The 12,797-nt window shown below is 36.1% G+C and overlaps 2 protein-coding genes across 3 annotated transcripts; both read left to right on the top strand.

Moving 5' to 3' along the window:
• The first annotated feature begins 759 nt into the window (after window positions 1–759).
• LOC122603113 lies at window positions 760–10,294 on the top strand. 2 transcript variants are annotated; one of them, XM_043775731.1, is made up of 3 exons: window positions 760–899; window positions 7,276–7,394; window positions 9,979–10,294. In XM_043775731.1, the coding sequence occupies exons 2-3, from the start codon at window positions 7,289–7,291 to the stop codon at window positions 10,116–10,118; spliced, it is 246 nt and encodes an 81-aa protein (XP_043631666.1). In that variant the 5' UTR covers window positions 760–899; window positions 7,276–7,288; the 3' UTR covers window positions 10,119–10,294. The 2 variants fall into 2 exon arrangements, with proteins under 2 accessions (XP_043631666.1, XP_043631667.1); XM_043775732.1 differs by lacking the exon at window positions 760–899 and adding an exon at window positions 1,544–1,689.
• Window positions 2,863–5,769, top strand: LOC122603090. The gene is made up of 5 exons (XM_043775703.1): window positions 2,863–2,966; window positions 3,598–3,651; window positions 3,960–4,536; window positions 4,618–5,522; window positions 5,678–5,769. The coding sequence occupies exons 1-4, from the start codon at window positions 2,863–2,865 to the stop codon at window positions 5,368–5,370; spliced, it is 1,488 nt and encodes a 495-aa protein (XP_043631638.1). The 3' UTR covers window positions 5,371–5,522; window positions 5,678–5,769.
• Window positions 10,295–12,797: the final 2,503 nt, after the last annotated feature.

Consider the following 12,797-nt stretch of genomic DNA (forward strand, 5'->3'; position numbering starts at 1 on the left):
TTTTTTCAAAAAACAAAATTGTAAAACAAGAGTTTTTTTTTATAATTAAGCGTTTTTGAGTGTTTCTATATTTATTTGACCTAATATTTTCATTTATAAGATTTACCAAAAATTACATGTAAAAATAAATTTATGTTAGATGACTCTAAGCTAGGGCAGACATAACAAGTTACACGAAACATGTTAAAACATGCACCTGTTAAAACACGAATCTGTTAAGGTTAAATATGAACATAACATGTTAACTAATCGTGTTATTTTTTCCAAACACAAAAAAGACACGAAAATTAACATATGCACCTTTTAAGGTCTGTTAGGAATGTTAATATGTATTTTATAAAATATTTGACTAATACATAAAAAAAAATCTGAACAATACAAAAACTCTTATAAATCTCAACTAATACATAACGATAATAATCCTTACATTATAAAAGTTCATAGACGTCTTAACTAATACAAGTCATATATCAAATCATAATTTCAATTCTTAGTATTTTATAAATATGTATAACCTTAACCGATCTAAAAAATTTAGATCTATTAAAACATAAATTTTAAATAGTCTTAATAAGTCTAGATTTATTAAAGCACGAAACCTATTAAAATCAGACACTAAGAGAACATATTGTGTCATGTTAATAGGTTTGTGTCAAAATTACCGGTCCTACTCTAAGCCGATGGTAACTAACTACTTGTCATGTACCAACTAAAGTTTATAAATTTTATGTTTTAATTTAATTTTACAGCAAAATTTGAAATCTTCAAAAAAGTATCTACCCCGTAAACGGGTACACTTCCGGAAGTAACTAAAAATGATCAATTAGACCCGACCCGGATTATTTATGGTGAGAAGAATCTGAGGTCTGAAACAACTCATAGAATACAAAAAATTTCAGGTATGGTTATTCATAAACATATATATCTTTATGTATATATATATATATTACTATTTATTTATTGAAGTATATACTATGTTTAATTTTAGGGTTATTTTAGTTTAAGAACTCAAATTTCAGAATTTAGCTTATAGAATGTAGAATCCTTGTAATTAAAATGAATGAATGCAGTGATACTTTTTTTTTTTTTTTTCTGATTAAATTAATAGTTTTTGGTTTACTTAACATTTTTATATACTTGTATTTGATATATTATTGAGGTGTTATAATAGCTCTTTTTAAATCAAACATGCTTTTTTCATGCTTTCAAGTCAGTCTGCATCGAAATACCTATTCGAGGTAAAAAAATATGCTCCGTTGATTTGAGTTCGAGTTTGACTCTGGTTGTTTGCAGCCATTATTCAGTTATATGTTTTTTTTTCAAGTGTCAGTTGGACACTTGAAATTTCAAGTTTTGGTATATAGTGTCAAGGTGGGTAATGGGTCGGATTTTATCTCCAAAATTTCAAGTTTTGCTATAACTATTTAGCTTGTATAATATGATTACAAATAATATATGGTTTAAAGAAAATCTAGTATTTCAGACAAAATCATTTATGAGAATTACAATTTTTGCTATAAACATGCTTTTTTCAAGCTTTCGGGTCAGTCGGCAATGCATCATGGAACCACCAATCCGTCGATAGATTGAGTGATACCCGTTACCAATGCAGCTTGGGTCCATATGTGAAGTTGAGAGACGAGGGTTCAATCCCTGGGGAAGCCCAAATCATATGGGTATTATGTGAAGGTATCTCACCGACACAAAAACCTTATGGGGAGGTCATAATGGGGATCCAATGTTGTTCAGGGGACATGCTACCCTTCTATACCTTGGAACCCATTCGAGCTATCAAATGTGCTCCGTTGATTAAAGATCGAGTTTGAGTTTGGCTTTGGTTGTTTGCAGCCATAATTATGTTATATATTTCTTTTTCAAGTGTCATTTAGATCAGTCTATATGTGTTGGTATGTAGTTTAGTAACTTAGTAAGTTGTACTAGAGCTACCAAATAGCCAAGTTGATAAAGGGTAATGGGTCGGTTTGGGTTAGCAGTTCTATCTTCATATTTTCAAGTTTGGCTATAAATATTGTCTTCATCTAGTATGATGAGAAAAAAAAATATATAATCTAAAGAAAGTCTCGTATTTTAAACAAAATGATTTACGAGAATATATGCGTTAAAAAAGATAACAATTTAGACGACTTTTAACCTGTCTGGACTCTGGACCATCATCTCTTTTGCTAGGAATTTTTTCCTTTTCATTCAGTCTTATGAATGATAAACTACTACATGTCTATTCTGATTAAGAGGTTGTTTAGTTATGGATGTCGGTGCTTATAAGATAGATGTACGCTATTATTGTAGTGTGTAAGCATTGAAATTTGCTTCAAGTTGCTTATGAAATATTCTTTTATAGATGGAAAAATGTCAAGTGTGGCAGATTAAGAGGGTATTTAGGATTGCATTTTCTTAGCAGCTTTTATTAGCTAATTGCACATCTTGAAATCAGTATTCACTTCTGAGTGTTTATGTGGAAAAACAGAAACTGCGAATTTGCTTATTTTGTGCTAAAAAAACATTTATCTATAAGCACTAGTGGTGTAGCTTGGTGTTTAAACGTATTTCATCGTCTAATTACTAGGGATGAGCTTGCTTGAGGAAAGGTTAGGAGAAGGCTGATTATGTTTGCTGGCGGTTCCCTTCCGGTGATAGACATTAGTCCACGCCATCAAATTATCAGAGCGAAATGTGTGTGTGAAGTATTCCATCTCAAATGAGGATTTGAGATAGGTATTTATAGAGGATGGGGAGACAAGATCTGAGTGCTTGGTCCCCACGTTCAGTTAGTACGGTTTGGAGCCCATTGAGGATGTACTTTCCTTCAAGGTGATTGGCTTATCCATACGTCATCTTGTCAGAATGGTCGGCCACGTGTTGCCTAAGCAGTGGCCTTCTTCTTGGAGTATCTGGTCCGGAGGAGTCAAGCAGCTCCATCTGGACACCGCTGTTTTACCTCCGGAATGGTGAGCTGTTACTGATGATGCTGACTAGGCTACTTTGCTGACTGAGCTAGGTACGGGTCCAAGTCCTATGATCTGGACTGTACATTATCAAGCCCCCCAGCTTAGTGTTATGCTAAGTTCAAGGTTCACTCTTTTAGTTGATGGTGCAAAATCTGAGGCGTTCTGCTGCTTGGTCGGAGGCTGCCATAGATTCGAGGATGACTGATACTTGGTTTGAGTCATGCATTTAACTCGAGGATAATAAATGCCTTAGTCTGGAGCATGCAGAAATGCGAGAATGATTATTGTTTAGTCTGGAGCATGTATGAATGCGAGGACAACTATGGCTTGGTCTGGAGCATGTATGAATGCGAGGAAACTATTGCTTGGTCTGGAGCATATATGAATGCGAGGAAAACTATTGCTTGGTCCGGAGCATGTGTGAATGCGAGGACAATTACAAGTGTTGCTTGGTCCGGAGCATGTGTTAATGCAACTATCGCTTGGGCCGGAGCCGAATAGCAATGTACACAAAATGTTTTGAACAAGCAGCGTGTCTTATCATGCTTCTTTCCCCCAAAAAGAAAAACTAAAACGAAATTTTGCTTCAGTTTTTGTTTTATACTTTATTATTAATGGTTGTTTATCTCAGGAATTTGAGTTGCCTCGATTTGGCTTCCACAACAGGTGTCTTTCACGAGAAGGGGTACTGTGAAACGTCCCATCACATTTAAAGTGTCACTTCATTCCCCCTTTATATATATATATATATATGCTTCCTCTATTTAAAGGATTTCTCACCCTTCGTTTGTCATTTTCTTTGACCCCTTTTTTATTTTTTCTGAGTCTTACTACCTTCCCCAGATCTGCTCTCGAAGCTACTCTTTTCTGAGTTCTCTCACCTCTTTCCAGAGCTAGTTCTGTTTCGATCCGCTCAGGTTTGCTTTTTGCCCCTTTTTTATACTCGTATATTATTTTGAATGGCAAGGAATGATTTGGATCACATGTCTGTAGTTTAGATCAGAGGACAGTTCAATTCGTTCTTCTCAAAACATATCTTTATTGCGCTTCTTTTGAACTTGGTAATATTCACCTCCCTTTTACCGATTTCTATCTTTCCGTACTTCATCACTTTAAAGTCTATGTTTCCCAGATTAATCCTTATGGGAATCTTCGTTTGGGTATGTTTGAGCTTGCCTGCCGAGCACATGATGGTGAGCCTACCCTCACCCTATTCCGTAGGTTCTATAAGTTGGTTGTTGGTATACATTCGAAAAGCACTCTGAAGATGAGGTTAGTGAGTGTGTCCGGGGTTCTGGAGTCCATCAAAGGCTGGAAAAGTAGATTCTTTTATGTGAACTCTTCCATAGTACCTCCCAACTTTAGTCTTGCCGGAGTGATGCGCAAGAGATCAAAATGGAATATGTCCGCTCCGCTTCCCAGTCGTGGGTTTAGCGTATCTTTATTGAACAAACTGATTGACCAACCTATTCGATACCCTGTTGTTCTGGAGCCTATTCTCTCTACCTTGCTGGGGTTTCTAAGTCGGCTCATCATCCCCCTATCCCTACTATTCGTGTTAGAGAAGAGGGTATGGTTCCGGATTATGTAATATTGTAGTACTTATACTTTTATGGCTTCGTTTACTGTTTTGGTGTCTTTTATTTGCTAGCATAATTCATCTTGCCATGCAGCAATGGGTTTGTCCAAAATTTTGAGGAATGGCTACGGCAATGCGTCTTTCACTCCGCATCCTGTGAACACTCCAGCTGTTCCTCTTCGTGATTTTACAGCCGAGTTGAATGCTGCTTCGGAGGTCCCTCAAGCAGATGCGATTAGTTTTCAGGATCCAGAGGCATGTATTGCTGATACTGTTTCAGTGGCGCACGCTGATACTAATGTTCTGGAGGAGTATGTTGATGCGAGTACTGTTCCGGGGGCATCTGTTGTTCCTTTTGGCACTCTGGCCAGTTCTAAGAAAAGAAAATGCAAAGCAACTGACCCTTCTGTTCTTCCATCTAAAAAAATTAAGGAGAAACATGTTGATCTTCTCTCTCCTAAAGAGTCTATTACAAACATGCTTCAGAATGTACGTCCGAACTCGCTCGTCCGTCGTATTCGTTTGGTTGCTGGCGGCAAGCCTCTTTCCACATCTAGTGGTCCGGGTAAGGGAAATGGTCCATTAGTTCTGAAGCAGTCAGAAGAAGAAAACGTTGCAGCGGTTGGCAAAGCTAAGAAAGATGTTAGGGGTTTTCTCGGGGATGGTGCAAGTGTGACTGGTCCGGAATGTGACATTGGGGAGGGTAAGGAAGGTGAAGATACTGATGAAGATACTGGTGATGATATAGATGCTTCCGTTCACGCAGAAGACTTTCCTTCTTTTGATGCACAGAAGGAATTTTCATTCCCCAATTTGCTCGTGTGAAGCACAAGAGTGATCTCGAGGACGATGAAGACAAAGTTGACTACGTTCAGAACATAACGGTGCCAAGCAGGATGATGGCGGTTGAGCGTTTAGCCCATAGAGAATTTGTGGACTTCGCCAACACTTCTTTGATCAATATTATGTCTTCTTTGGTATACTATTGTTACCTTCCTTTCCTCTTTTTCTCATCCTTCCTTTCTTTTTAATTTTGTGATGTATACACGATTACACGTATTTATCCCCATTGCTCACTTGGTTTCTTTTGTGCCGTGTTTGCTTTTCCACATATATCATTTGTTAAAGGCAGAGTACGAGAGGCGTTTTCATTTGTCCGAAGATGATAGATGCCGGTTGGAAAGGCAAAATATACAGCTGAAAGACAGAATCAAAGCTTTGGAGAGTGATGAGGGTCGCATGTTGCAGGTTACTGCATTTGATGATCTGCGTGATGAATTGAGGTCCAAGGAGCAAGAGTTAGAAGATGTTCAAGAAAAAGTGAAACAACTTCCTATTTTGGTTGCGGATAGAGACTGCTGGAAAAGCAAATTTGAAAAGGCCAAGGTGCAGTCTGAAAGACCTATTATGGATGCGAAATCCGAGAGGGCTAAAGCCATACATTTTTCAAAAGACAACAAGCGTGTCCATGAAAAAGCTGCTAGAGCCACACTTGAGAAGAAGACTTTAGTCGAAGGGCTCCCAATTTTGTTTCGCAAATATCTTAAGAGTGATGAATTCAACCATGAACTCAGTATTGTGCAGACTCACGCAATGAATGAAGGTGGACATAGAGCTTTGCATCACTTGCATGGTCATATTCCGGGTGTCGATGTTACACAGCTTATGGGTTACGACCCGTCTGCGTTTAAAGCTCTTCTTGATGCTGCTGATCGTATGGAAGATTTAGACTTCCCATTTGTCACTGCTCTTGCTTCTAGTTCGCATTTGTCTGTCCAAGAATTGCTAGAGATGGAGCCGGAGGTCATCCCTGAGGATGCATGCTTTCATTCCTCCATTCAGTTGTTATTGCCCTGCGTGGCTTTTATGACATGTTTGTTGTCAAAACAATGTTTTGTTCTTTTCCTTGACAATCTATTTTGCCTTTCTCTGTGTTATTCAGCATTGTCTGGGTAATGAATGATCATTATGCTTTGAACAATGCTGTTTCAAGTTGTTACCTTGTTTATGTATTCCGAACCATATTCTTTTATGTCTCATTAGAACGAGGCCGTAGTTGGTCATTCCAAGTAATTATTTTTTGTTAAGTGGCCCCCCGGTGTCTTTGACCTGTTAACCATAATGTAACCTAATTGATGCCATGGTTTTGTAGCTGTCAACTTTGGTCTAATTTATTTGACAGGGGTCTTTCTTCTGTTCTAGTGGTAGGAGTCAACACGTCGATGCTTAGTGGGAGAGTTAGTTAGGTGTTAGTGGGGAAGTTAGCGATTCAAACGATTATGCATTTTCGAGTGTGTGTGATAGAATGACATCTGAACTTGTTAAATCCTGGAAAAGTGAAGCTCTCTGTGCTCTTTCTTTTTTCTTTTAAGCAGAGAAACAAAGACAGTCTAAAGCTTTCTTAGTAGTCTTTCAGAGTATCTTAGGCACTTTTGAAAGCCATAATGGCTTACATAAATCATTACATAACAATTGACTTATTTGTGTGACAGTGACCTGATGTACCTCTTTCCCTCTGCCTCTTGAGGTGGTTTTAATGAAAATCTTTGGCTTGCTTTGAAAAAAAAAAGATTTATAAAGGAGTTGACATTATGATCTCTACTTTTTATAATTTTCATGGAATTGCATTAGAATTGTTTGATCTGTACATAAGATATACTCCATTCCGTACCATAGTTTCGAAAAATGTTTGCAAAAAGTAGATTTTGATATGATATTATTGGAGTGCAGGGGAGAAACATTTATGGCTGTCCCCTTTGATTTGCAGACTTTCATTCTGCGTGCTAGAGTGTTGAAGTTGTATCGGCAAGCTTTACGAGTTGCTAAAAGAGCTCCTGGTCACAGTAAAGGTGAACTTTCTTTCACGGCAAAGCAGTTTAATTGAAATGTATATAAAAAACTTTAATGTGTTTATAACTTACTTCCTCTAAGGCCTGACTCATAAATGGCTACCACTTATCTAACAGTCAAGCTAGTTCTTTTTGTTAACATAAGTTACAATGATCTCATTTCAGTTTGAGGCGAATGATGTTTCTTCTTATATCATTCTTTTTGACAGATCATCAAGCATGTCATAATAGTGCCATACTATTTCAGAAATTAGATACTCTTAGAGTCTTAGTTTAGATTAGCTGATCGATGATCTTTACACATGTTAAAATCTAGGCAATTTGACAAAACCCTTGATATTACGTGCTGTCATCAATCCAGTAACAGAGGTAGTATCATCTGATAGGTTCAGGTTTTCTAAACAGTTTATGTACTATTATTATGAAAACATAATTCGAATATTTATTGTCATTGCAAATTTTTCACTCTTTTTCTTTTACTCTACAAAAGCCTAAACGTTGTAAGGTCTGCACGTGCACTTTAAACCCCTTAGGTGGTATTTCATGTGTTTTAGTATCCTTGATCAGATAATAGGAACCAAACATTTACAAGTCTTAGACCAGGAAACTTCAGGATTTGTAGAGAAATTTTAGATCCCCTGGATATCTACAATAACTGTTTCTGTTTTTCATGTAAGTTGACCTGTAACTACATTTTGGCTTATCTTTACCGAGTGACTGAACAAGAATGTCAAATTATAGACTTTTTCCAAACCTTTTTGCTTAAAAAATATTGGGGTACATTGAAGTGGCAATTTGGACGCATTATTGATCGGGTTATATTTGACCTTGTGGCTTAGAATGGTCAAAAAGCTCGGAACTTGGCTCTAAATGTAACTAGTCAAATGTGCTAAGCAGATTGAAAATTTCCCCAGTTGTACTTCATGAGCACACCTAATAAATCGCTTATTCAAAATTACTTTTCAAAGAAAACCTTCTTCCATCTAGAGGTTATAGTCGTTTATTTCTACAAAGCAGACAATAGGCTGTTTCCAAACCTTTTTGCTTAAAAAATATTGGATTACATTGAAGGTGGCAATTTGGACGCATTATTGATTGGGTTATATTTGAACTTGTGGCTTAGAATGGGCAAAAAGCTCGGAACTTGGCTCTTAATGTAACTAGTCAAATGTGCTAAGCAGATTGAAATTTTCCCCCCAGTTGTGCTTCATGAGCACACCTAATAAATCGCTTATTCTACAAATCAGACTATAGGCTGTTTCCAAACCTTTTTGCTTAAAAAATATTGGATTACATTGAAGGTGTCAATTTGGACGCATTATTGATTGGGTTGTATTTGAACTTTTGACTTAGATGGTTAAAAAGCTCGGAACTTGGCAGTCAATGTAAACTGGTCAAATGTGCTAAGCAGATTGAAATTTTCCCCGGTTGTGCTTCATGAACACACCTAATAAATCGCTTATTCTACAAATCAGACTATTATTATTAATTGTACAATTTTTTGTAGAAAAGGTTAGATAGTTTTGATTAAGTTCCCATACTACCCCTTATTATTATTGCTACTACCACAAAGCTTAAAGGAATTATTTAATTGATACATTGCGAATAAAAAGAGTTAAACAGTCATCTCACATAAAGGGCTGCAACTTATATTGTGTTTTTTGTTTAGTGGACAATAAATTTTCAGACAGGGAGTTCTTTTCTTGAAAGGTCTAAGAAAAATAAAAGAGTGTAGGATCGACCCACCTTGGATTGGCCTGTATCACGAATCACCCGTATGGACCCATTATCCAACCTGGCTACTCATTTTTCACCTCTAGATAATATTAAACCATATAGACTCGTTATGATACTTCCCCCTCTTCAGTGACATATAAACACTTGTGTTTCATACCATACTCGAAATTGATGTTTTTGCTCAGCTGCTATAGAGAGTGCAAAATTGTAATTGCAGTATATTTAAAGTTTTACACCAAATAAAAAGAGCTTTTACTCATGGTTTTAGGATTTATTCTTTAAGGTCTAATATTTCATCATCAATGTAAAGAATGAAGTGTGTTCTTGTACAAGAATATTAAATATATGTGCAATGTTAATAAACCATTACCTGCACATACGTAGCGTGTGTGTTGCAGCAATCCCTTTCCAAACACCAGTTTCGCTAGTTTGATTTTCATATATCATCATAATGTATGGGCTTTCTTGGATGTGCATCTTTAAAGGTGTTTAATTGAAATTCAGATATCTGAATAAGATATTATCAGAAAGTATTTGATGAATGTTATTATACAGTTATCCTCAAAAATGGTATCTTTAAAATGCTTTGGGCTTGAAAGACAGAACATAATTAATCTGTCAAATACTTCAAAAGTATTATTGTGTAAAGTTGAACTAATCAGGTTCACAAGACGTCCATATTTCCGTTTAATACGTTCAAGTCCCTCCCTCCTCTCCCAGCTTCATCGTTTAGTGGTAACGAGTAAAGTGTGACAGGCTTTGGTTACAAGAAGTCCATTTTACTTTAAGTTCTGATTACATTAGCTATATGCATGGTTTCAAAGATTTCTGACTGAAATATTCTCAGGTGAACTGATGCAAACAATCAGACAAGAGATGGAAAACAATAGGGATTGCAATGACAGACAGAGGGTTCGTTACTTAATTAGTGAGGGAATGGAGAGATTGAAGCGTTTAGATGAGATGCTCGACATGCAAGGCCATTAACTCTCATTTGCGAAAGTTTGTTGTAATAATTGCTAATCATCATAGATCAACTTTGTAGACTTTCGGCATATCAGACATATGTTCAAATGAGAAACAAAACGAATGAGATAATCTTTAAATCTGTACTAAACATTCTTTATTAAAAAAAAATGGTAAAATGGTTATCATTGGATGCATATGTTGTTTTGGTACTTGTTCAAATGAACATGTTAGTTGAATTCTCATTAGAGCATCAACAATGTAGAAAACCTATAGTGACTTGTTATACTGTATTTGCCATGAAATCTAATAACTTAATTTTAAGTCATGAAAAAACTATTAATGTAAACATGCTCCAAAGGAAGCAGTTGTACAAAAGCTTTTTTGCTGACTGAAAATAACATGTGCCATTGCGTTATCTGGATGGAATTTTGAGAGTTAGGATTGTGAACCGTTCAAAAAATAAATGAGGGCGATACTTGTTTTGGTTTCGTAAAAAAAAACGTTATTTGTGTTTAATTACTTTTTACGATTTCCTTTAGTTTGTTATCCCCGATCGGTTATAATGATAGTTTTTTTTTATTATAAATCTAATATGCTTTATTACATGTTGGTGTCTTTGGAAGACTGAAGACTAGATGAATATAGATATGAAAAAACTCAAATGGACGAGCGACAAGAAACGTGTTAAAAGAATATTCTTTGTAACTTGTTGATGTCTTTGAAAGATTAGGAATCAGATGAGGTTTGAAAGTACGAAAGATTGATAGCAAGAATGTCTTCTTAAGGTTTGAATAACTGAATTTTTATGTCACAACTCACAAGAATATGAAAAGAACTCTAACACTAGTAACATTATATTATATATCTTCTAAAAAGTAACTTACTATGTACCACCTATTATGTCTGACGTACATTGTGTTACCTGTACAACTTATCTTGCATCTTTTACCACTTAGATGTATAACTTATCTTGCATCTTTTACCACTTTCTATGGTGGAAGCATCCACAAACGTCTACCATTATATAGTACCTATGTACCACCATCACCTGTACAACTTATCTTGCATCTTTTACCACTTTTTAAGATGGAAATATCCACACACATCTCCTGCTCATATACTTTACTTACACAAATCATCTTCTTCTCATATTCACTTCATATATGATGCAGATACTTTACAAAATCCATCAATTAACGACTTATGTGCAAAGGCAATTAACAGCTTATGTGCAAAGGCAATAGTTTGCCCCAAGAACAAAACAGCAGACGAGATCAACATCAAAGTGCTTGAGATCGCTCCTGGAACAGCCAAAAGTTACCTCAATACAGACACAATAGTGCCTCACACTGGAGATCATGGAGACACCGAAATTCTTTATCCTACTGAATACCTAAACCTTCTTAACTTCAACGGACTACCACCACATCACTAACAACTGAAGATTAACACACCCATAATGTTACTGCGAAACTTAAACCAAACAGAAGGCCTATGCAACGGAACTCGACTAATAGTAACACAATTACTTCCCAGAGTTATTGAGGCGCGAATAATGACAGGCACAACTATCGGTCACCGTGTTTACATCCCCCGCATAACATTAACCCAGAGTGACAAAGAGTTGCCCTTTGCATTTAAAAGAAAACAATTCCCGATTAAGTTGTGTTACGCAATGACTATAAACAAAAGCCAAGGGCAATCCTTAAATAAAATAGGAATTTACTTACCACAACCGATCTTTAGTCATGGACAATTATATGTAGCTTTATCACGTGCCACCAGTCCTTCGTCACTAAAGCAAGGGTTCAAATATTTCTTAACTCTTGTGGATGATTACACAAGAGCAGTCTGGACCTTCATGATGAGTTCTAAAATTGAAGTTTTTGAACATATATTTAACTTCATTCGACTGCTAAAAACTCAGTTTCAAATCAATTTTAAGGTCATTAGGTCTGATAATGGTTCTGAATTTGTAAATAACAAACTGCATACCTTGTTCACTCATGAGGGAATTGTTCATCAGACTTCCATTCCTTATACACCTCAACAAAATGGCATTGCTGAAAGGAAACATAGACACCTTCTAAATGTGGCTAGGTCTCTTATGTTTCAGGGGGGAATTCCTTTGTACTTGTGGAGTGAATGTGTTTTAACTGCTACTTATCTTATTAATAGAACACCTTCTTCTATTCTAAATGGTAAATCTCCTTATGAGATGATTTATGGGTCTAAACCTTCTGTTAAACATTTAAAAGTATTTGGGTGTTTGTGTTTTGCTACTATTCTTAATAATTCTGATAAGTTTGGTTCTAGAGCTAAGAAATGTGTTCTAATAGGGTGCTTGAGTTCTCAAAAGGGATACAAATTGTTTAACCTAGAAAATAAAACCTTTACTCATTCTAGAGATGTGAGTTTTTATGAGAATATTTTTCCATTTGTCATGACAAAAATAAATGAAGTTTCTGTTCCTGATGTTAATCAGTTAAATTTCTTTGATCATCTTTTAAGTGAGAATAATACCATTAATGTAAGTCCCTGTGATGAACAAGAAGGTGCCATGATTCATTCAAGTGATGATGGCAGATCATTCTCTATGTCTGGCAGTCCAACAATGATTACCAGAGATGTTGAACCATCTCTTGGCAGTCCAAATGAGGCAACTGCATATGCCAATGAACCTGCAACATCTCTTGT

Source organism: Erigeron canadensis, chromosome 6, assembly GCF_010389155.1.
Source record: "Erigeron canadensis isolate Cc75 chromosome 6, C_canadensis_v1, whole genome shotgun sequence".
NCBI classification, from domain to species: Eukaryota; Viridiplantae; Streptophyta; class Magnoliopsida; order Asterales; family Asteraceae; genus Erigeron; species Erigeron canadensis.